General features: G+C 41.3%; 1 protein-coding gene across 1 annotated transcript in view; it reads right to left on the reverse strand.

Moving 5' to 3' along the window:
* Window positions 1–10,341: 10,341 nt before the first annotated feature.
* PDGFRA (platelet derived growth factor receptor alpha) overlaps window positions 10,342–25,917 on the reverse strand; it is a 38,061-nt gene continuing 22,485 nt past the window's right edge. The window contains exons 13-23 of the mRNA XM_065405237.1: window positions 22,947–23,051; window positions 21,530–21,640; window positions 21,056–21,209; window positions 20,383–20,549; window positions 18,442–18,557; window positions 17,897–18,019; window positions 17,195–17,306; window positions 13,962–14,061; window positions 13,733–13,838; window positions 11,712–11,947; window positions 10,342–10,489 (exon numbers count right to left, since the gene is read on the reverse strand). Coding sequence (XP_065261309.1) covers window positions 10,342–10,489; window positions 11,712–11,947; window positions 13,733–13,838; window positions 13,962–14,061; window positions 17,195–17,306; window positions 17,897–18,019; window positions 18,442–18,557; window positions 20,383–20,549; window positions 21,056–21,209; window positions 21,530–21,640; window positions 22,947–23,051 — 1,478 coding nt within the window. The remainder of the gene's footprint in view (window positions 10,490–11,711; window positions 11,948–13,732; window positions 13,839–13,961; window positions 14,062–17,194; window positions 17,307–17,896; window positions 18,020–18,441; window positions 18,558–20,382; window positions 20,550–21,055; window positions 21,210–21,529; window positions 21,641–22,946; window positions 23,052–25,917) is intronic.

The following is a 25,917-nucleotide window of genomic DNA, read 5'->3' on the forward strand; positions in this document are numbered from 1 at the left end:
GCTGGCCAGCTCACTCTCCAGGTGCATTCAGGTAGCATAATTGGCCTTGCAGAGACACATTAACCCCTTTAGAGCCTGTGTGGAGTACACATACCATCACAACAATTTTCCTTTAAAACTTGGGGTTTTGGTTGGGGGGGAGTGGAAAATTATATTTTGAACTAAATGAAAATTTTCACTTTCCTTGAAATGTTTAATTTTTTTGTCAGAAAACCAAAAGTGTTTGTTTCAGTTTTTGGCAATATTTTGTGGTTTCAAATTTGTGGGTGTTTTCTCCCCAATAAAAAGCCAGATTTCTGTTGAAGAAACCCTCCATTTTCCAACTCCACATGGGGAAGAAGGATTTCTGGTGGAGCCCATTCAGGGGTTGGATCCCTGTAAGTTGTGACAGCCAGCTGTATCCACATGTGGAAGGAGTTGGGAACAGAGATAAGATAATGTGGTGGGGGTGGGAGTTGAGATAGGGCCAATTAATCTGCAGCCAATGACTCCCACAGAGGCAGGAGGTACATCAACATCAGGGATAACTGCAGCTTCCGGGCTCTGTTTCCAGTTGCCAACTCCAGGAGCCATCCAGTTCCCCAAAGGGCCTTTATTGTTCAAAAAGCATACACAAGCCAAGCAGCTTTTTTCATTTTTGCCCTGATGCAGTGGGTTGATGTTGCGTCTGGCTAGGGCAGCTCAGCACACAGCTTCCATAGGCAAACAATTTCACCAGCATAAGGCCATTAGAAGGGTCATCTCACCCATCCTGTCACCAGGGTGCCAAGTCTCAGCTTCCCTCAGTCTCTCTGGCAGGTTGGACGAGTTAAGTGCTTTGGTCCTCTGGCTAGAGCTGGTGGGATAAACTTTGGTACCATGTTCCATCGGAATATGTGGTTCTGTCAAAAATCAAAATGCTGTGAAAAATCAGATTGTGCCAGAATTTTGTTCAAAAAAAGTTCCAACAATGTAAAAGCCTCCTGTTTGACATTATCAGAACAAATGGTTTCAATTCTGCATTTTTGAAGTGATATTTTTGTATCAATGTTTTTCTTGTGTATTATATTTTATATAGCATAATATCATACAACATTTTAAAAACTGAAATCAAAATGAAATATTGGATTTTAGTGGAACAATATGTTTTGAGTATCAGAGGGGTAGCCGTGTTAGTCTGAATCTGTAAAAAGCAACAGAGGGTCCTGTGGCACCTTTAAGACTAACAGAAGTATTGGGAGCATAAGCTTTCGTGGGTAAGAACTTCACTTCTTGCATCTGAAGAAGTGAGGTTCTTACCCACGAAAGCTTATGCTCCCAATACTTCTGTTAGTCTTAAAGGTGCCACAGGACCCTCTGTTGCTTTTTAATATGTTTTGAATTAACCAAAAAGAAATTTGGGACTTTTCAGAATTTTTAAGTGTCTGGTTTTAAGTGTGAATGAAGTCAAATTTTAAAATCTCAAAATCATTCACGAAACAGAACTTCCATCCTCCACTCACAGTTCCACTTCTGGCCCACCCTAGCAGAGCAAATAAAAGTCCAGCTACATAGTAACAAACCTTTTTGCCTTCCTGTGCCATCACCCACTGCATATGGCACATATGACCATCAAGTCCTTCAACAGATTGCAGGGGGTTCCTTCTTTCCATATAGCAGGGGCTGACCACAGTACCCGTTGCTGAACTCAGAGCCAGTAGACCTTTTCCTCCTCAAGATGTACAATTCCTTTAATGCTCCCTAGGCTAAGTCCTTGCTCCTGGATCACAAGGGAATTTCATTACCACCTCCAGGTGGCACGATAGGGGAACCCTTGCCCTTAGATCCTATACTAAAAAAGAGCAGCCTGACCTCAGGTCTAACCTGTCCCAGTTCCCATAAGCACCTCATACTTCTGCTCGGTTCCTATCTCTCTCAGGCAGTGCTCCATCAAACCCTGCCTCAGCTGGTTGGGTTCATTCCCTGGCTCCATCTCCACAGCATACCAAAGCTGGTCACTCAGAAGTCTCTTCAGCAAGCTTCTGTCCTTCCACAGGTTTCTCTCCCAGCAGGGACCCACCATGTAGCATTCCCCAGTCACTGGAGAGTCATCCAGCATACTGCTGTGCCTGCCATCTCTCTTCCTTACTGAAAATAGGTCGCCTCAATGTCCCAGCAGACCTAGTTCTCAGTCATCTAATGCCAAACTTTTTTTGAACTATTTAGGCCCGAAAGATGCAAATCAGCCCCTAGTAGGATTTTCAAAAGTCCCTAGGTTCCTTACTGCCTCTGGAATCATTAGGCACCTAAATACCTTTTAAAATCTGGCCAAAATCCCTGTCCCATGATTTAGGAGGAAAACCAGACACAGGTAGAAGTGGGCTTGACCTCCCCTTAAAGACCCAGTTCACCCTGTGTCAGCTGATAAAATATGACCAGCAGAAATGAATGGCAGAATTTCCACTCAAATTATGTAGATTCTGACCCTATATTTCAAAGTGAGCATAGAGGGCTTTGCACAGTGTTAGAAGGCATGAGTCAAAGACCAAAGAACTTTATCCCCCTCAGAAGCCCAATGAACCCTTAATAATATACTGCTCTGTATGGATTTTTGTTATGAATCAAATGTATACTTCTATAAAAGAAGTCTGACTTGTGCATGTATAGTAGACAATATCCACGTAGGTATGAGTTTTCTCTTGTCTTTTGTTGGGTACAGTTTGAATGTTCAAGTATTTAAAGAAGATGTTGAGCGTACTCCTCCTGCAGGGCCTCAGAGGTAGATTGCATGCACCTGGAATGCCACTATGCACAAGTTCCTGCTTATCTTGCTTTGAAGAGTTGCGGTCACATCATGTTGTGACCAGAACGTGAGGTTGCTGCAGCTGGGCAGACTGCCCAGGGCAGTCCTTGCACGTCAGCGTCTTTGTTATGCAATTGTTCTGAGCACATTTTCAGGTTGGCATGAGGAGGAATGATGGAGCTTGAATTGGCCTGCAGCAGACTGAACACGAAGATGATCTCACCACACCAGTGGTGAGGCAGAGAAAAGACTGACAGCTGGAAAAGCTACATTTAAAGGTATTTCTTTGGGCGCTTACTGGACAGAGAGGAGAGCGATGAGGTGAGTTCTGGCTAGCCCGAGTGGGGACAGTCTCTGGGTGGCCAGGGCTGGATAGTTCAAGTTTGTCTAGGTGAAAAGAAAGTCAAAGAGACGGTGGTGAAAGAAAAATCAGGGAATCTATGTGTGCTAGGAGCAAGAGTCTCAAAAAGGAGAAAGTGGTGCTGAGCTAAAGAAGGAAGGAATGTCTGTTGATGGGGAATGACTGGGAGACGATGTATTTGGGGCTCCAAATTTTGGTGGATTTGGGTTATAGTTAGCCGTAGCCCACCCCCATATGCTGCAGAGGGGAATTATTAAGTCAATGATATAGTAAAGTAGCACTTCTCATAACAGGTTAGAGCTTTAATAAATAAATATCAATGACCACATACTAACCAGAGCAGGGAACAAGCTTGTATCCCACAACATGGAATATTATCTCATATCTCTGATACATTTATCATTATGTATTTAAACACCAAACTGAAGAGAGTACCACGATTAATCGCAGTTAACTCATGTGATTGATTTTTTTAATTGCAATTAACAAAAAAATTAATCATGATTAATCACAGTTTTAATCACACTGTTAAACAATAGAATCCCAATTGAAATGTATTAAATATTTTTGCATTCTTTTACATTTTCAAATATATTGACTTCAATTACAACACAGAATACAAAGTGTACTGTGCTTATTTTTATTATTTTTATTACAAATATTTGCTTTGTAAAAATGATAAACAAAAGAAATAGTAGTTTTCAATTCACCTCATACAAGTACAGTAGTACAATCTCTTTATTGTGAAAGTGCAACTTACAAATGTAGATTTCTTTTGTTACATAACTGCACTCAAAAACAAAACAGTGTAAAACTTCAGAGCCTACAAGTCCACTCAGTCCTACTTCTTGTGCAGCCAATCGCTAAGAGAAACAAGTTTGTTTACATTTATGGGAAATAATGCTGCCCGCTTCTTATTTACAATGTCACTTGAAAGTGAGAACAGGCGTTCACATGGCACTTTGTAGCCGGCACTGTAAGTTATTTACGTGCCAGATATGCTAAACATTTGTCTGCCCCTTCATTTCTTCGACCACCATTCCAGAGGACATGCTTCCATGCTGATGACACTCGTTAAAAAAATGCATTAATTAAATTTGTGACTGAACTCCTTGGGGGAGAATTGTATGCCTCCTGCTCTGTTTTACCCGCATTCTGCCATATAGTTCATGTTATAGCAGTCTCGTATGATGACCTAGCACATGTTGTTCATTTTAAGAACACTTTCACTGCAGATTTGACAAAATGCAAAGAAGGTACCAATGTGAGATTTCTAAAGATAGCTACAGCACTCGACCCAAAGTTTAAGAATCTGAAGTGTCTTCCAAAATCTGAGAGGGACGAGGTGTGGCACATGCTTTCAGAAGTCTTAAAAGAGCAACACTCCAATGTGGGAACTGCAGAACCTGAACCACCAAAAAAGAAAATCCACCTTCTGCTGGTGGCATCTGACTCAGATAATGATAATGAACATGCGTTGGTCCGCACTGCTTTGAGTCGCTAACGAGCATGGACGCATTTCCTCTGGAATGATGGTTGAAACATGATGGGGCATATGAATCTGGCACGTAAATATGGTGCAATGCCGGCTATGACAGTACCATGAGAACGCCTGTTCTCACTTTCGGGTGACATTGTAAACAAGAAGTAGGCAGCATTATCTCCTGTAAATATAAACAAACTTGTTTGTCTGAGCGATTGGGTGAACAAGAAATAGGACTGAGTGAACTGTAGGCTCTAAAGTTTTACATTGTTTTATTTCTGAATGCAGGGTTTTTTGTACATAATTCTACATTTGTAATTTCAACTTTCATGAAAAAGAGATTGAACTACAGTACTTGTAATGGGGGAATTTAAAAATACTATTTCTTTTTTTTACAGTGCAAATATTTGTAATCAAAAATAAATTGAGCACTGTACATTGTGTTCTGTGTTGTAATTAAAATCAATATATTTGAAAATGTAGAAAACATCCAAAAATATTTAAATAAATGGTATTCTATTATTGTTTAACAGCACTATTAATCGTGATTAATTTTTTTAATCGCTTGACAGCCCTAATAATTACTGAAGGAAAAGTCTATGGTACAACAATCAAATCACAATGCTTATGAGTGTCTGAAGTTGATTTATGCTGCGAAGTGTGGTCTGATTTTAAGCTTTAATTTTACAGGCTAGTGGCAACAGATGTGTGTACTGTGCTTATTAAATCTAGAGCAAATAGTCTCTTATACTTATTTCTTTTTGGCAGTTGAGATGATTTTACTCTGATTAAGCATCAGTTTATACTCTTTAAAGCATAAATCTCTGCTACAAACTGAGAGCCTGACCGTGCAAAGCTTTACTCAAGTGAGTCATGAAACTCACATAAGGAAGTATTCAGGCTATGGTGCAGATCCCTTTCTGCCAACCGACTTACTGTGCAGTTCTAGCCAACTTTTACTGAAGTTCAAGAGGGAAGAAAATTCTGGTTTTTAATGTGTATTTGCTGAATTTCCAGAAAGGTGAAAATAGAACTGGGAGGGGTAGCAGCAAAGACATAAATTGCAGGATGAATACATAGTGAACCCGTCTTCTTCACAGTTGGGCCCAAGCAGCATTCTGTTTAAGACAAGCCCCCTTGTGGCAAAAGCAAAGTAAGTGAGGCCCACTGCTGCTTGTACCATCAATTTAGGCCCTAGGGGATGCCTGAAACATTTTCGGGGATGTCTATGCACTGTTTGTAGCTAAATAAAGTGTTCTCTTGCTCTATGAGAATCTGATTCAATAGATAGTTGATATGGTACTCAGAGTTCATCTAATATGGGCAGAAGCAACAAACAGGAGGTTGCTAGTCTGAATTCCTGTAACTGATATTTTTCCACACCTGGGCCCTAGCTAGCTTACATTGAAATCTATGGCAAACTGCAACAGACTTTACTGAAAGAAGGAGCAAATCTGACAGCTGTAATGCAGGAGTCTGGAGATTCCTCTCAAGAAACGCACACAATTATATCAGTTGTACTAAGTTACGTTGTGTGGGACTATAGGCCCATGCGAGGCATTTGTTTGGTTCTCAATGAAACTGAACTTGAGACAAGCTCAAAAAGTTAGTCATCGTCAGAGAAAGTGCCAATACAGCCTTCTAAACATAGTATCATCTAAACCCCCGTATTCATCAAGAATGCTAGTGGGAAACCTCCACCTTGCAGTTTTCAGTACTATATTTTTGTTGGTTTTTAAACTTGAGGTAAAATCTTTTCCTGTGTTGTGCAGCTGCCCTTGTGGAGAGAAGAGGAGAGCACAGGAAGCATCTTACCTTCTTCAGCAGCACACTCACAGATGAGCAGGCCAGGATCCCAATCTAGCATTCGCTTGGGACCTAAACTGGATGAGCAGCTACCATACTGGCCAGTGCTCCACAGCACCGCTTGGTGGAGATGTTTTACCAGCTTGGAAGAACAGCTTGGCCTCCACCTTTTTATCTGCCTTCTGTAGTTGGCAGGCAGGTGCTGGAATACAGCACCTGCTACATTTTAAAGGGGGAGCACTGCGTACTTCAAATGTCATGTGACACTCAAGCCCCTTGCCCTACACTCACCTGTGGGGCTCAAAATACTTTTTGTCCCTGCTGTTTCATGGCATGCAGAAAACTCAATTAAGGAAACGTCATTGACAAACTGAGCAAGTCTGATTCATTATCAAGTGATCATTTTTAAATAAGTGAGTATAGACCCCTACATAGCCTTAAATTATATATAATTTATTGAAATATAGAGATCTTAATTTACAGGATTTAAGACAAAATACGAACAGGGGCATATGTAATACATGTTGTACCTTCGGTCACGCATATCAGTTAGCCCTTCTTCAAACACTTCACAACACCACCACTTTGGAAACACTTACTTTTTTTTTATTATTCTAAAATATAATTTTTGGACATTCAAAAGTGCAACAGTTAACGTGCCTGTGGATTATATCACAGTTAAAAAAATATAAAGAAAGGCAGTGATACAGCTTGTCATAAATGTTTTGGCAGTATCCTAGAAGTCTATATAAAAATACATATATACATATTGATGTATAACATCACCATATCTTACGTCCTTCATCATATAATAGGACCATTTTGTACAAGTTGCAGCCCAAATTTTAAGGATTTGATTGGCCATTCAAAATAAGAAATTGTGTTTCATAGGAAAGTTTTGATTGTCATTATACAGAAGGAACTGGGAATTTCTCTTCTGGTGGCTTCTCAAAATTAAGCCATAAAAGAAAAAAAATCTGCAATGCTGAAAACATAAAACAAAACAACTCCCCATTATACTACAATCCAAATAATTTTTTCCAGGCGAGTATCTCCGGCCCCAATCCTGCAATGAGCTGTGGTTGGACAGACCCCTTCACCGGCACTGAGCTCCGCTTTCTTCAATGGGGTTCTGCACAACAGGCTTCCATCTACATGCAACTCATCGCAGGACTGAGGGGCTTAAGATTGCAATGGGACTAGAGAGCCAATAAATGTTTTGGTGCCGATTTAAAGCATAGGTCCAGTCCCAAGATGTGTTGTGAGATTCAGCATAAAACCAACAAGAGGAAGGGAGACAATATAAGAATGTTACGTGACCTATCTTTTGGTATCACTGAACCTACACGGCCTGATTTTCAAACACGATGAAACGTGGGTCATATACAAAAATGCTTGCCTAATTTGAACAGGAAGTTATGTGACTGTACACACAAATTTGTGGTCTCAATTGGCCAGTCCTTAATTTGTAATGAAAGAGGTGCTGGGGCTCCAGCAATTAGGTACCGGGGCTCAAGCATTGTTTTTTAACTTTCATAACTGACATAGCAAGCCCAGAGGTGCCAGGTCTCAGCCCTGGCACAAAATAAGAAGTGCAAATGACCCTTCAGCTATCTAATAGGCCATTTGTGTTTCATAGATTCAAAGAGTTTAAGGCTAGATGGGAAAATTAGGTCATCTAGTTTGACTTCCGGTATGCCCCAGGCTCTTAAATTTCATCCAGTTACCCCTGTGTTGAGCCCACTCACTTGTGTTTGACTAAAGAATAGTTTGAGTTTACTGCAAGCATATCTTCCAGAAAGACATCCAGACTTGATCTGAAGCCATCAAGAGCTTGAGAATCTATCACTTCCCTTCGTAGTTTTTTCCAGTGGTTAATCACCCTCTCCTTGGTAAAAATTTGTGCCTTACTTCCAATTTGAATTTATCTGGCTTTTGTTTGCAAATGCCTCATTTGCATCCATAACTGCATGCATGCATAGTTTGGCATGTAGCCTTAGCTATGTGAAATGCTGAAATTCAAACCTACACTGATTTATCTGTAATAATGGCAGTACTACATTTGGGACCAAATTTTGCTCTCCTCTGCTCACCCACAACTCTCCGTAATAAGTAAAGTCAAGAGGAAGTGCACAGCATTTCTGAGGGCTTAACTGGTCCTTCAAGTTTAGTTTTAATTTGTTATTCAGAATCCAGTCACTTTGTTCTGTTTAGTCACTCACTGGTGGTCCCATTTCCACATGTAATAGGAAAAAAATTCCCACACAAGCTTTGAGTTTGGATCTCATTTGTGTTGATTGTGTCATCTCCGGTACTGAGCACTTTCTGTGAGGTGCTCAGTGCACTCAACTCCTACTGAGTTTAAAAGCTGAGCACCAAACAGGATTTGGCCCATAATTGGCATGTATCTTATTTTCATCTGTAAGACTTCCAAAGCATCACGTATCAATAACACATCATATAGTGACAGCAGCAATCACAGCACATTCTACATACATATGATGTCAACAAACAAGTATTGCAGAACCAAGAGTGGATTAAATTTTTATACTCCCTCTTTTCTAAGTGAAGGAGTCAGACCAAAATAACCAACACACTTGAAAACAATGACTTGTCTTAGTTAGGGTTGGTAAAGATAACAGAGCCAGCTTCCTCTGCGTCTATTGAAACCTGAAAACTAAGATAATAACATGTGTTGCAAAATGATGACTGCACATTTAATCTGGAGTCTCAGGCTAAAAAACAAGGCTACCTTGTTTGCTTCCAGAACAGTTCAAATATCAAATCAGTTATTCACATTTGACCCCAAAATAAGCTCTCTTTTGAATAGATGCGCAAAATATTATTTAAACACTAACAATGATGTTGCTATTGATTAGTCATACTTCCCTTTTACAGTAACTTGGGAAACAATGTGTAAATTAATGAAAGGTTTAAAAATAGCTTTAAATTTAAAAAACCTCAGTAAATCAAAGGGTGATTAATTGTTTTTAGAACATCTTATTAGGAAAGCCACTCATCCGATGCTGGAAAACTAACTCTTCACGTTTTAGAAGACACAAAGTTCTTTTCTACATGTGAAACTAGTTTTAGCTCACCAGAGCCATTATCATATTGTATACAGTCAAATACAACAATTGTTTCATATAAACATTTTGAATCTTAAATCTCTTTACCTACTTAAAGTTTTTAAAAACTGTGCTTTTGCTGAAGGACAATGAGTTATAAACTATACAGTTAGTGTTACTGACAGTACTAGTAGTATTATGAAAACAGCTATCTTCTATAAAGACTCACTAGGCTTCTAACACCTATTATAGAAGGCTTTTTAATTAATTAATTATTATTATTCCCTTTTATTTGCATTAACTGTAAAAAGTAAAATGTTATGTAGTTCCAGTACCTTTAAGTTTCAAAAGTGGTTTTTGCATGTACTTCATTCACATGATAGTTCAGCAGCAGCTGATATTGAGATTAAGTGGCAAAGTACACAGAAATCTTGAGTGATCTCTTCTAAGTCCACAGAATATATTCAATGCACACCTCAAAAGATCCTTGAGCAGACAGTTATTTACATAATTACAATGATGACGTTTTGCTGCAGTGGAAATTCTATCCATCAGAGTCATGAATGCCCTTGAAACACAAAACTGGTCTGTTTATGGCCTTTGTCCTTCCACCTATTCAAACTGCAAATACCACTGAGATGCTACTGAAGTACTACAAAAAGCAACACTGAAAAGCTGACTTCAGCATGTCTCACTCTTTCATATTCAGGATGACCTCTGTGCGCTGGAAACAAATCTCTACTTTCCTTACATCCTTTGCATTGAAATAAAGTGGTTTTCTCTACAGAGTAAAAAGTCCTTAGATCACATGGCGAGCTTCTCTTGTGACATAGCTCAAAGATGTCCATTAATTCCATGTGAATTACAGGAAGCTGTCTTCAACCAGGTCTGAGGAATCTATTCCAATGTCATCCATCATGTCAATGTCCTCAATGGTCTCATCCTCTCGCTTGATAAAGGTAGAGCTGCTTGAACCAGTCTCAATGGCACTTTCTTCAGATGTCTGGGAACTGTAAGAGGCAAAGAAACTAGGAGCTATAATACATAGTGAAATAAACATGATATTTGAATTTCTACAGTTGATCCATTGACATGGAAGTGGATCTATGCACCGACCTTCTGGCACCTTGGGTTATCTTAGGTGATCTCTAACTACCTTTTTCTTAGAGTGATTGACATCTGGTATGAGGAAGTCACCAGAGGGTAATGAATAATTTTGGAATTCAAGAGAGCAAGTTGACCACACTTTTCTGAGAATGCCTCCTGCCAACTCATCCATACAGTATTCATGAGTGAAACATTAGACTTGAAAGAAGACCCCACCAACCAATATCGGATACTGCTATGGCAAATGGCTAATTAGAAAAATCTGGGAAAGAGAGGGAATGAGAAGCTTAAGGAAAAGATGGTACAACAGAGACCGTAGGTGCTTAGATCAGGCCTGGAAACTCCTGCCCCATGGTTAAAAATGACCTCATTCTAGTTTCTCTTTATAATAGTCTAAAGATACAAAAACTTGTCTCCTAGGATCTTAACTTATAATAAACAGAGTATAAAATGAATGTAGCTGAAAACACCGCTAGCCACATTGTGCTAGATTCAGCTACCCTCATTCACACTAGGTATTTTATTTATGTATCTATTTATATTGATAAGAATCCATTGATAAGAATCCCATCCAAGGCTCTGTCACCAATTAAAAAGCACAAAAAACCCCTCTGAAATAGCCTAACCCCATTACAAGAACCAGCAGTTCTGAAATAAAATAAATCAATCCCTCACATACCTCAAACCCTGTTCCAACTCGCTCATTCTCGGAAAAACAAAGGCCAGTCAATTTTGTTACGTTGGAGCAAGCTGGAAAGTTAATTCCAAAGGTGAGGGGCCTCAGGGGTAACATCCTGCCAGACCCCTTCTTCTCTATGGCAGTACAGTACAAGAAAAGAGGAGGTCTCTTGTGTAGGCGGTCCCAGGCCTTAATGAGTACTGGGCTCCATGGACTGCCCCATTGAAATCACTGGGGCTAGTCACACAGAGCTGCACTCTATACCCTGACTCATAATGAATAGTACCTAACTCTACAAGTAGCCCCACTGAAGTCAGTGGGCTAGCTTTCTAATAAGGTGCTACTCAAGAGTAAGAGTATCAGAATCTGGACCAGACTAAGGTGCTATAGAAGGGTAAGTGAGGATGGCAGAATCTGGCCCATAATGTACTGTAAGCAGCAACTACCTGTGCCTGTTCCTTTTGCCAAGTTCATCTTCGGAGACGGGATCAATGTCGGGCAGGGGGATGATGTAGCCACTGTCAGCGCTCAACCTCTGCTCATCAAATCCACTCTCCCTGTCCTTTAGCTTGTCTTCATTCTTGTAAGTGACACCGATGTAGGTGTTGTCACAGTCCACTCTCATGCGCGTGACCGCTGGGTGGTCGCTTTTCAGGAAGTCCAGATGAATCCTTTCATAGCTCTGAAAAGATTAATTTTAAAATGGTCTTTGATGCTGTACAAGAAGGTGTCCGCTCCTCAGCAACCTGCTGCAACTAGCTGTGCTGCGTAACTAAACCAAACCAGTAGGCACTCTGTCTTGATGTGAGCTGGTGTGGCTCTATTGCTCTGAGCTGAGCTATGCAGGCTTATTCGAGGTGTTTTACAAGGCTTCTTTGGACAAGTGCCTCTGGCCTGATAATACACACAGGTACTAATATTTAAAAGATGGTTGGGTGGGTTTCATTTTAAAATAGTGCTTGTACACCTCTATGTGCACACCTTGGTGCACTAACATCTCTGCAGGCAAGTGATGGCATCTTTCAGATGCAACTCTGGATCCAAACAGGGAGTTGTTAGTTTAATTATTCAGTGGTGCATGTATGCCATGCGACTGGTTACCAATATTAGTGCTGGGGATCAGTGGGGATCAGGGAGTACTGACACTGCATGATCTCTCTCCCTTCTATTTTCTGTGTGCAGAGCTCTTCCACTTGCTCTCCTTCCTCTAAGCTAATGAGGAGTGACAATGAAGATCCCCATTGGTTCCCTCCCCTCCCCTGGGCAGGGAGCAGGAGTAAATTCCTCTGGCTCCTGGCAGCTACCCTTCCCCTGAGTCTACTGACCAGATCTGGCACCTTCTCCAAGGAAGGAATGAGAGAATATTCCTGAAGGCGAGATGATGAATTCCTCTCCTCTCTCACTCCATTGGGTGAGGCCCAGGAAGTGTGGTTGTATGCAAATAGGGCCAAAGATGGCGTTTGTGTGTGTTGAGGAGGGGCAGAAATAATGAAGAGGTCTGTGAAGAGGAAGAATAGGGACTCAGCCATCCGTGAGTTTGCAGGGGCCCAGGAATGAGGGGCCGGGAGGTATACAGAGAAGCATGGATGATGTATGGGGTGGTAGAGGCCCAGCAATAAGGGATGAATGTTGTGGGGCAAGAGGCCCAGTAGTGAAAAATGAATGGGTAGAAGAAGTGAGGAGCAGAGGCACAGGAGTGAGGGTGAACAGCAGAAGCGAATGGAGGGGCAAGAGTGAGTGAGGGCTGGGGGGGAAGCAGGAGTATGTACATGTGGGGGAACCCACTAATAAATGATGGGTGCATGGAAGCAGGAGTGTGTGTGTGTGTGTGTGTGTGTGTGTGTGTGTGTGTGTGTGTGTGTGAAGAGGGGTCATTAGTGCCTGGGCATCAGGGTTCAAGCTGGGGGGAAGGGGTTGATGGAGGCTGGGGGAGATTATACACACAGGGGAATTGGTGCCTTTCTTAGGATTTTTACATTTTCTGAAAAAAGCCTATGCAAATATGTAGGACCAGCTCTATGATTAACAGAAGGATTAAGATGATAATGGGCCTACAGGAAATGGAAAGTGCTATCCCTTATGTACAACGGGGGGATAGCTCAGGGGTTTGAGCATTGGCCTGCTAAACCCAGGGTTGTGAGCTCAATCCTTGAGGGGCCCATTTAGGGTACTGAGGTAAATATCTGTCTGGGGATTGGTCCTGCTTTGAGCAGGGGGTTGGACTAGATGACTTCCTGAGGTCCCTTCCAACCCTGATATTCTATGATTAAAAAAAAAAAAAAAATTGGTTCCCACCAGCAACCTTAGTTTTATAACCTTATAGTTTCTTATACACTGCAACAGCATATCTGAAGCATTTCATTCACATGGCTTAATGACATGCTTACTGCACAGATGATCTGAGCAGCTGAGTTACAACTCCTCTGGGAACAGATACAAAATGCAATGGAAATTCCAGAGAACAAACCTTCTTGTATTCGCCAGGCAACAGATTCTCCACAATTTCACTCAAATGGTAAAAAGAAGGTCTTTTCTCCGGTTCGCTGTTCCAACATTTCACCATAATCTCATACCTGCAAATAAAACAGAAACCAGTTTCATCAGCTGGAAGTTGAAAATCAACAGCCAGAGAGACAAAAACAAAATCAACTGGAGGTAGATTTTGGTAGAGGAGAAACAAAAAAGAGCATACGTACACTTCACTGGTAGCATGGTCAGGTTTTGCCATTCGGTAGCCACTTTTTATCTTGTTGTAGAAAGAAGAATCAACCATCATGCCAGGGTATGGTGTGCCACCTTAATGGTAAAAGGCAACAAAAGTGGCTCTTTTACATTGTTTGAATACTTCCAATGTTATAATAAACCACAACTAAATATATGAAAAACCAAACACCCAGCAGGCCCTCATTAAACCACAAATCTCTTCTGCTGGGTATTTGATGAGCTCAGGGGCGGCTCTATGTTTTTTGTCACCCCGAGCACGGCTTTCGGCAACGCGCCTGCGGGTGGTCCGCTGGGCATGCAGATTCGGCGGCATGCCTGCGGGAGGTCTGCAGGCCGTGCCTTCGGAGTCCCCGCCGCCGAATTGCCGCCAAAACCACGGGACCGGGGGACCTCCCGCAGGCATGCCGCCAAAGGCAGCCTGACTGCCGCCCTCGCAGCGACCGGCAGGCTGCCCCCCGCGGCTTGCTGCCCCAGGCACGCGCTTGGTGCGCTGGTGCCTGGAGCCGCCCCTGGATGAGCTGGAAATGGAGATTGGAGTCGGGGTTTAGGATGATGCTCAATTCATGTGTCTAGTTAATATTTTCTGCATTAGATGCTATCTGAAATTTTGGAAAGCGCTAAGAGTGTGAGCTAGATTTCGGGGGGGAGTTGAGCTGGCTTTTCTAAGTCTCTTTAATCAATGTACTGGATTTCTGTACTGGATGTTGTTCTTTTTAAATCTTGTGATATGTCAGGAGTTAGGGATTGATGCTCTAAATCTGAAAATTAAATAAAAAATAATCCATAATCTCTGCTGTCTCTCCATCTCTCAACAGAGATGTAATAGCAGGACACTGTAGTGAGGTTTCATTATTACTGTGATTATTGATTGCTTGTAATGCCCCAAGGCCCCAACTGAGATTAGAGTTCCATTTTGCCAGGTGCTGTAAAAACATATGTTAACATACTGGGAAGGTTTTGTTATTTATACAGCATATGCTACAGTATATTTACTAGTACAATATCTATTTTTTTTATTGGCTTTTACTTGTCAGCGGATGTTTTATATGTTTTTTATTGTAAATGTATATGTTGGACGAAAGCTCTACCTGTGAAAAAAATTGGATTAGTGTTGTTATGCTAGAAGTTATCAATATCAAGTGGGTGTTGGCCCTGAATATTGATTTACCGCTCAGGCCCAAAAGGGGTAACGCTGTATTATGAAATGTTATCAGAATTAAAGCCAAACTACAGTTGACAAAATGAATGAACAAAGTACGTTTCATGATGCATTATCCTTGATTATTTTTATTTCATTTGTTCACTTTGGGCAATATTCTGCCACTTTTACTGACATTGAACAGCACATTACTCCAGGTGGAGTCCCATTGGAATCGATGGGCCAGTCAACAGCTCAGCACTCAATAGAAACCACTCCACGTGTGTTAGTCTGGCAGAATCTGCCCCTTTACAAAATTCAGTTATTCACAATGGCTCTCCTCAGGACTAGCGTGAGTTGTTGAGGTTCTAATGTACATCTTTGGAGCCTGTTCTTCCATAGAACCATAGCATGACTTTAATGTTCTGTGTTTGTACAGCACCTAGCACAAAGGGGCCCATGACTGAGGTTCCTAGGGGCTTCTGTAATACAAATAAATAAATACACATGCCAGAGCTCACATTACTGTCCTGCAGAAAGAGAGCTTAATATGGTCAACAGTTTTATATGAAATGTCTTTTAGGAACAATTGTAACAGGCCCTACTTACAGAAAAATCAATCTGCAATATTTGTGAAGCTTATTATGCTAGAAGAGAGAAAAGAAAGACAGTGCAGTGGTCCAGGTACTAGCCTGGGGTTGGGTGGCCCAGGTTCACTTCCCTGTTCTGCCACAGACTTTCTGGGTGACTTTCGGCAAGTCTCTTAGGGCTTCTCTACGCTGCCACACAGTTCAGACTATGGGGGTGTGAGTAGCACTGCACACCAAAGTGCTGCACTGTAACTCCCATGTGTGGATGCTGCAGGTGCAAACTAAAAAGTTCCTATTTCGTATTAATAATTAATGTAAGCACATATAGTGATGGTGCTTGGATACTATAGATATGGATGAGTTAGGTCTACCTGAGAGAGAAATTATACTGCAATGATCTGATTGTGTTTGAACACCACTATCCTCAGAACTGCCCCACTATGTGTCTTAGGCCCTCCGCTGCAGGATTACATTAATGCAACCTAGGAACCTTTTAGTTTGCACCTGCAGCATTCCTGTAGGGGGGTTACAGTGCCGCACTTTGGTACATTGCAGTGCAGTGTAGACATAGCATTAGTCTCCCTGGCCCAGATCAAAGGTATTTAGGGCCCTAACTCCCACTGATTTAAAAAGAATTTAGGCACCTAAATACATTTGAGGATCAGGGCCTCAGTTGCCCATCTGCAAAATGGGTGCTATAATACATTCCTACCTCACAGCAGTGCTGGGAAATTTTAAAAGATTGTGAGAAGCTCAGGTACTAAGGTGGTGGGACTGTATAAACACAGTTGATAGATGTGCATCTGTTGCTGTTTTAAGAAGTATTTATGTGACAAGCCATTCTAGAGCTTAACAGTCTCTGCTCATTTTAAGGGATATTGTCATGTGGTGAGCCTGGGGCTGTTTAATAGGGATTACACAGTTATAGTCTGCTCTCATCATTGTAATCTCAGGCAGACTCACCTCATCCAGTCTCTTCCTACCAGACCGGAAGGGAGTCACTGGAATGCCTGGGGCAGCTGTGCTTTGTGCTACGCTGCCCCACCTAATGGCTTCTGCTGCTTGGAACTGCCAGTGCAAACAGCCAGCTCTAGCAGCCCTGCTGCCCAGAGCATGTTTGCTTTGAGCCTCCCTCAGCCTAGGAAAGTTTCCCAGAGCCCAGCATGCAGTCTGCCCTTCTCCGTTGGTCCAGTAAATGGAAGTAAATGAGACGAGGATGGCTTTCAGCTCACTAGCAGCCAACTCAAAAGTCAGCAGCAATCAACAGCACCAGCCTTCAACCTGCCCACCTTGTCATAAACCAGTATCGTCAGTTCTTTGGGACAGGGACTTTCTTTTTACTTCATGTCTGCATAGCACCTTACACAATTCACCCCTGTAGTTTGTTGTCACAATAATATTTACAGTTCTTATTTTAATGTACCATGAACTCAACCAGCTTAAGTACTGCATGTAAAGAAGTGCTCATAGTACATACCAAGAGAAAATATCTCCCACAGCAGAATGCCATAAGACCAGACATCACTTAATGTTGTGTATAGATTGTCAAAAATGCTTTCAGGTGCCATCCATTTCACTGGGAGAAAAGTCTGCAACAAAATAAACATATAAATCATTACAGAAATCCTGCTCAGTACAGCAGATGTATCATTTGACAGTAGGAAGAAGGTTTGCCTTAATAAATGCACATTTGATAAAGTAGTTAGTAATATTTTTTTATTCAAGGAAATATGAAGAGGTTACAGGATTATGAGCAAAGCTTCTACTTACTCCTCAAAATAACGAATCCAGGAATACCTGAATTGCTAAATTATTAGCAAGTGACTCAGTTGATTTGTGGACATGATATGGGAGGTACACTGGTGATATGCTTATGCAAATGTGTCATTGACTGCTATGTTATGCTACATCACAATGACATTCCCTTAGTAATTCATCCAGTCACAAAACTTGCCAGTTAAAATCTCACCCTGAAAAATACTAGTTCTGGCCAAGGACTTTTCATCTTTCAAACAGACTTTGTGAAGTCATGTGAATTAATTGAAAAAACAATTGTTTCTCTTGTTTTCATCCAACTGTCCATTAGTGTAACCAAACACTGACCAGAAGAACCTTAACGAGAGTATTATACTGACATCTCAATTAAATACTGAAATAAAAAGATTAAGCAAGTACATACGCTGCCTTTGGAGACATAGTTGGAATCATGCATGATGTCCCTAGCCAGACCAAAGTCACAGATCTTCACAATTTTTCCTTGAGCCAGAAGGACATTACGAGCTGCCAAGTCACGGTGCACACACTGCATGGAGAGATCATAAGTCATTTAAAGAGATACCAATTCCCACAAAGGCCCATTTCCTTTGGAATGCACTATCCCCTCCCTGAAAAAAACCCAAAATGTGTTGACCTTGCAGGCACAGTTAAAATTGGACCACCTATTGAGCCAGCATTCAAGAAAGGCAGTTGTGGGAGGGGGTGGGTCTTGTCAGCTGGGACAGCGTGGTGTGAGAAAGCTCTGCTTTGCAGTTGATATTCTGACTGGTGGCTGACATGGTGTAGGGGAAGAAAAATGCTGCTGCTTTGGTTTTGTAATCACTTTTGTCTTGTGTTTCTAGTTAATGGAGAGGGTGCTTAAACCCCTAAAAGGACATTCTTTCATGTTGTGGTTTTTAAATCCAAAAAAGACTAGGCCATTTCTGTTTAGTTCCTCATGGCACTCACATTTTTAGAAGCCAAGAACTCCATCCCCCGTGCAACTTGGTACATGAAGCTTAGTAAATCCAGCAAACTGAGGCTGTCAGAATTGTCGTCAGAAAGCAGGTTTTTGACTTCTGGTTCTGTTGAAAAAGGCGGAGGTAAAATATGCTTGTGTTATAAAAGTGTATTCAGGTCATGAAACCAGTGCCCAGTTCTTTCTACCTTCTATGCTTCCGAGGTGATGACTTTAGCAGAGGATCATGGCCCAAAACCATCTTTTCAGAATAAATAATCCCTTTGCATGTTTGCATCAGTCACTAATACAGACTGCATTCCTTAAAAAAAGAAAAAAATATCCAATACTAAATATAGTTTTTGTTTGTCTTCTGTATATAGACTTTTTTTTTTACAGGGGATTGTAGAAATCTAAGTTAGAAAGGGCCACCTACATTATGTGGGTTGTTCTTACTATTCGACATGTGGTTAGAAATAAGACATTGGTTTAGAGATGGTAACGCCATTAAAACTTTTGTACATTTTTGACCATTTCAGTTTTGCTGAGCACTGTTATGTTTCTCAGCAAGTATGCATTAGGACATGTCCAGTACTGTCACTGGAGGATCAGGAACTCTATGGCAATCATTCTTTTTTTAATAATAAAAAATAATGACAGCAAAGAGCAGACTGGGCTATTCATTTACCCCTGGTGGCCCTGAGCAAAGCAGCAGTGCACTCATCTGCCAACTAACTCTGGGTCTGCAAATGATTCAGGACCTCAGGCCTAGAGCCAGAAGTGAGCAAGCCTCTTTTGGAAGCAATGCTTTGAGTTTCTGAGAAAAGGGGAAAGGAATGGGATGCGTTGCCCTTCATCACCATCGTTACATAATCCAGAAAAGCATCTGGAATTTTTTTCCTTTTCATAAGTGTCGGTCAATGAAAGTGGAAACAGAGAAAGAAAAATTATTAATTATTATTAATTATTACTGTCACATTGCTCAGAATCTTGCAAAACATACAAAAGTAACAATACCTTTGCCACTTAAGACTCTGAGGCTATGTCTACACTACCGTGGTACGTCGACCTACACTACGCAACTCCAGCTACGTCAATAAGGACCGGGTTTACAAAGCCCTGGCTGGGATGATTTAGTTGGTGTTTGTCCTGCCTTGAGCAGGGGGTTGGACTAGATGACCTCCTGAGGTCTCTTCCAACCCTAATATTTTATGAATGTATCTTAGGTCGAGTTACCGTGGGGCGTTGACAGCAGAAACTCTCCCGTCGACTTCCCTTACTCTTCTTGTCAGGGGTAGAGTACAGGGGTCAACTGGAGAGCGAACTGCTGTCGATATGGCGGGTCTTCACTAGAACCGCTAAATCGACCACCGGTGGATCGATCTCAGAGCGTCGATCCTGGCCAGGGCCAGCTCCAGGCACCAGCCCACCAAGCTTGTGCTTGGGGCGGCACCTGGAGGGGGGCGGCGCGGCGCTCCGGCCGCCGGGGAGAGCGGGGCCACGGCCGGGCTCGCCGCCCTCCCCCCGGCGCCCTCCCCCCAGCCGCCGGGGGGAGAGCAGCGAGCCCCGGCCGGGGCTCGCCGCCCTGCCCCCTGCGCTCTGGCCCCCCCCCCCCGCTGGGGGGGCGGCCGGAGGCTTTTTTGCCTGGGGCAGCAAAAAAGCCAGAGCCGGCCCTGATCCTGGCTGTAATGTAGACCTGCCCTCAGTGTCACCATGCTATACACCATGGCTGCTGAGAACTTCACAGCAGAAGCAGCAAAGATAAAACTCCATTCTTCTTGCTCCACAAGCATAGGTGCCTATCACTTGAGCTAAAGGAGAATCTTTCTCCCTGGTAAGCTGTAGGAGGCATGCCACAGATATTGGAGTAGTTCTAATTCCTTCCACTGGAGGGCAGAAGTAACACATGCATTTCTGAAAGAATGGTTTTTAACAACAATGAATGCAGTTACCTGACACAGATTTTTTCTTATATGAAGCAGGCCGATCATACATTGATCTCTGGATATCCGAATACTTAGAACCCTCCTTCCGTTCCAGCATTGGCACATACTGAGTCGTATCAGCTTGTTTCATGTCCATGTATTCGCCATTGTTTTCAAAGGATAAAATGACATAACTGAAATAATAAACAAAGACAATATTGCCCAGTGATTTGATTCATATTTCACATGGCATCTTCATGGTTCTGCGTCTGGGTCATAATTCATTGTGATGTAGTTCATGTCACTCTGATGTACAGAAGTACAAAAAATTACTTCTCATGGTAATAAATAAAAACCATGCCCAACATTTTCAAAGCTGAGTGCCAAAATTAGGTGTCTGAATATGGATATAGGAGTCTAAATATAAGTTACCTGATTTCCACAAATGCTGAGCACTCACACATCCCACTGAACTCAATGGGAGTTGCAGGAACTCAGCTAATATTACTTCCTGTGGCATTTATTTTAAATATTACAGTTGATCAAAGTATACCATTCATTCAGACAATTTTCATAGGGCCCAGTCCTGCCAAGAAAACCCATATAGTGAAGCCAATGGGGCTATTTGCCTAAATGAAGATTTTCATTGTAACATCATGCCCTTAATTGGCAAACTATAATCCTTTTTGTCCTTTCCCACCTTCTTGTGCTTTCATCAGCTGGGTTCATCCCAAAAATGTCCAAGTCCTTCTTTGGCTTTTCTGGATGTCGGCTCAGGAAATTATCCCTGTTTTTATGCAGGTAGTTTACCAAATCCCCATAAAAGCAGTATTCAGTAATGATGTAAATTGGACCTAATGAAAGAAGGCAAAATAATACCTTGATGATAAAAATATATATATCACTGAAAAGATAATGGAAAACCAAATATACAGGGGACCTAGTGTTAAGGATTATGCATGCCAGTATGTTGAACTGGGAGTATAACTACTAGCATGTATAGGCAGTTTTATCAGGCATCCATTTACTCACATTTATTTTAAAAAGCACTTGCTCAACATATAGACTATGTTAAATACTAAATTTTAGTTGCTTGGAACGCTCTAATTTGGGGTGGTTACAGGCTCGATTTTAGTTGCTTAGCAAATATTGATTTTGTGTTAGACAAACCTACCTGATTTAGTACAAGCTCCTAAGAGATTCACAATGTTCAAATGAGGCCCAAGATGTGTCATTATCTTCAGTTCAGACATTAGTGCCTGTTTTTCACTGGATCTAGCTGTGGCTGTCAGAAAAATAAATAGTTCAGTTAATGGTCAATGATCCTTGTTCTTGCAAATGTTAATATCGTTCAGTTAATACAAATATTGAATATGATATATTGCTTGGTTGGTTTAAACATTTACACAGAGGCCTCTTAAGGAAGCCTTTGCACTTTATCTGGTGATAGCATTTCTGAAGGTCTAATGAGAATTACTAGTCACTAATAAAGACTCACTTGACTCAGTTCACTAGTGGGCCCAATCTATTTGCCCTTCTTTGTGGTACAAAGCAGTCATAATCCCAGGTTAGCTGACCCTTTGGGGATTCATCCATGGGTGGGCAAACCTCCAAGTGGCACAGAGACCAGTGCTTAATTTGTAATGAAAGAGGTGCCAGGCTCAAGCAATTAGGAGCTGGGGCTCAATAATGTTTTTTTTACTTTCATAACTGACATGGCAAGCCCAGAGGTGCCAGGGCTATGGACTACCAAGCCCAGAGGTGCCGGGGCTATGGACTGCCAAGCCCAGAGGTGCCGGGGCTATGGACTACCAAGCCTAGAGGTGCTGGGGCTCAGTCCTGGCAAGCCCTGGCACAAATTAAGCACTGACAGAGCCTCTTTAGAAGCTCCCTACTGAGCATCCCTACTCCCTGACCGCACCCACTGGCTGGAATAGCCCTTAGGGGCATTTGGCAGCTGGAACAAAGTAGGGCAGTCCTGCGGCAAGTCTATTTTATGCAGGTTCAGATTGGCAGCCAGACAGCCCTAAAATCAGGGCCCCACAATCCTTTTGTCCAGTCCCTCCAACCTTGCACCAATCAATCTGGCTTGTAAGATTTATATATGCAAGTACTAACCACCAGACCACTATGCTCATGTCAGAGCACCACTATGAGAAATACTTACAAAAACAGAGATATTCGATTCCAAAAGTTTATTGAGCTTTTTACCACTAATGTAGCTCTTTCCTGTGTGAAGGATGACCATTACCACATTTATGCTGTAGACATTAATTTTAAATTTCTTTTAAAGTCATTGGGTCAGCTCCTCAGCTAGCATAAGCTGATTTAGTTTCAGTGGAACTCAAGTGATCTACACTAGCTGAGAACCTGACTGATTCTACTTAGTTGCGCCATGGTATCATTTTAATCTGTTCAAAAAGATTATGATTATTTATCCTTTTCCAAACTTTCTGAGTTATCATGATGTCTAAACCAATGCAATTAAGATATAACCTTCTAATATGTAGGGAGAAATTAAGACAATGCTAATAATCCTGCATCAGCTTGAACCAGCTGGCTTGGACACTGACACCATGAGGATCACTTACGTTTCAGCATTTTCACAGCTACCTTCATCACTGGTTGAGAGCGACTTAATCCATATGCAGTTCCTTCAACTACTTTCCCAAACGCGCCCGAACCAAGGATTCGACCTGCAGACAATAGAGTTTGTTATTCAATGAACAGTTGCTGATAGCTTATCTCAGTTTCTGCTGCCATTGCTCTTTATGTAATGCTGCTGGTATGTGTTCCTATTTATGCAGAATGAGCATACTTGTTCATCCAAAACTATTTATTATTATTACTGTCTACTCCTATCACCAATAAAAAAATCAGTTAAGCAGAAGAGGACAAGAAATGAAAAAGAATTGCTTGAATTAAATAATATTCCTAAAGAAAGACAAGTAAACAAGAGGACAAAAGCACATTATTAATCAGCTAGTAGGGCAGGAGGTGACATCACTGAAACTCCGTTTCATTCAGGGTTGTCCACTACCCTAATCCTTCGTCTGAACACTTTTAACTATAGAACACTGATTTCCTAATGTCTAATCTAAATTCTCTGTTCCAAATTCTGCTGTGGTGTAACTGACTTCAGTTGAGTTGTGCCTGCTTACCCCAGGACTGAATTTGACTCTCCATCACTAGTTTGATGCCATTACTGTCATTAGATACCATGTCATACAGAACTATCAATCTAAAGGATAATCCAGCAGAGTGCCTTAGACCCTTATGTCCACACTAACAATACGATAGATTTGATGGTGGTACCAGCTCAGTTTAAGAATACAAAAGCAGGGACTAGCAACAATCTGAGAGAAGTTAAAATACATGTTGATTACACCTGAGGGAAAAGTCCTCTGAAGTTTAATATACAAATGTGTTTCATATGCAGGAATAGATTTTGTGGCAGTTTCCAAGTGCTGTATTAACACATCCCATGTTTAACCCACTTTATTCTGCCCACAGATCAGTTCAGACAAAAATTGTTGATTAGCATATTCTGTCTTCTGTTGTGGATTCAGTATGGGGAAGAATTGTGTATGGAACTGATATGAAGGCTTGAGGCAGACTTTTAATGAAATATGCAATATGCAAAAAATACACCCAAATTAGTACATTCCATGTATTTCATAAATTCCAGATGTCAGTATGTGATCACATTCCTGATGCACGTTTTTTTTACTACCAGTACAAATAAAAGGTCATCCGGTTTCCGTTCTTGTCAGGAAATACAATATTGCAACTTTTAATGTTCATGCGATCTATACATATCTACCATATATTGCACCTGCCCTCTCCTGCGCTTCTGGAGATGATGCTTCTGGAGAAGCTACTGTTTATCTTAACCATAATACACAGTACATGGCCTATCTATAATTAATAGACCAACTCCTATATGAAAATTCCAGCCAAAAAAATGCATGTATCACCAAGATAGAAAAGGAAAGATGGGATTTTCAAAACTGGTCAGTGCTGGCCTAACTATATTCCTTCCTAAGGTCTCTCACAACTTGGTTACAAAACAATATGAGAATTTTTTTCTCTCCGCCTCTTGTGCACCAATAGGTTCCCTTACCAGTGAGGATGTGAGAATCTTCCTACAAAATTTCCACCATCTTGAGTGTGTAATTTAGCCATGGAACATTTTCAGATTGCAGATCTGTGAACCACATGGCAGGATGCAGCCCCTTAAAACATGTTGCTGATGCGGTTTCATCTTGTCAGCTGCACTCTCCAATTCCGCCCACAATCGTATCGTAAAGTGAGCATGAGAAGTGCTTCCCCCTCATTGGCATCTCAGCTAAATCTGGGGGTTTGTGGAGAATGGTGGGAGCACTTCCTGAATGTCAGGGACTCATTACTTCCCCTTTTCATCCCCTCTTCACATATTTTTTTAAGTCCTGCCCCCTATGTCTTTTACACTTGCATTTTGATATCAAGTGGGAATTAACTGCTTAGAGCTGGATGTTGCATCTGCCACAGAGCAAAGCTCCTTATGCTATTGGTACAGAGACATTGACTGGCAGCCCCCCATTAGACTATACATTTTCTTTTATTTTTACTATAAAGGTGCCAGAGGAACAGCCCTAGAGAGTGAATTCTTCTATTTCTCTACATGGACAGACAGCAGGGATAACAAGTTTCTTCATACTGAAAGAGAGGGCCATATACACGGATGAGAAAATGCCTCAGTTCAGCCTCCATCCCCATTTGCTCCTCCGCTTCTCTGGTGAGATTGCTGAAGAGAGGGGCCATTTTTTGGCAATTCTAGGCCAATTTCTGCTCTCAGGGGCACAAGTATAAATCTGGTAAGTTACTGAACTCAGCAGAGCTGCTCCAGACGTAGACCTGTGAAATGGAGACTATTCACTTCAATCTGGATTGTGACAATTAACTCATTTCAAATCTAACCTCCAAATGGTAACACAGTCACTGGCATGAGATGCTAGTATGTGATAGTGCCTAATAAGTGATAGACTCTGTAAGCCATATCCAGTCTTTTGAGCTATTTAGGGTCATTGATTTCAATGGAATTTTGTGCATGAAGCAGCTACATAATTGAGTTATTAGGTTGGTTTTTAAATAGGGCTGTCAATTAATCACAGTTAACTCACGTGATTAAAATTAATTGCAATTAAAAATTAATCACAATTAATTGCCGTTTTAATCGCTCTTTAAGCAATAGAATACCAACTGAAATTTATTAAATATTTTTGGATATTTTTCTACATTTTCAAATATATTGATTTCAATTACAACACAGAATATAGTGTACAGTGCTCACTTTATATTATTTCTTATTCAAAATATTTGCACTGTAAAAGTGATGAACAAAAGAAATTGCATTTTTCAATTCACCTCATACAAGTACTGTAGTGCAATCTCTTTATCATGAAAGTGCAATTTACAAATGTAGATTTTTTTGTTACATAACTGCACTCAGAAACAAAACACTGTAACACTTTAGAGCCTACAAGTCCACTCAGTCCTACTTCTTGTTCAGTCAATCACTAA

This window comes from Emys orbicularis, chromosome 5 (genome assembly GCF_028017835.1).
Source record: "Emys orbicularis isolate rEmyOrb1 chromosome 5, rEmyOrb1.hap1, whole genome shotgun sequence".
NCBI lineage: Eukaryota > Metazoa > Chordata > Testudines > Emydidae > Emys > Emys orbicularis.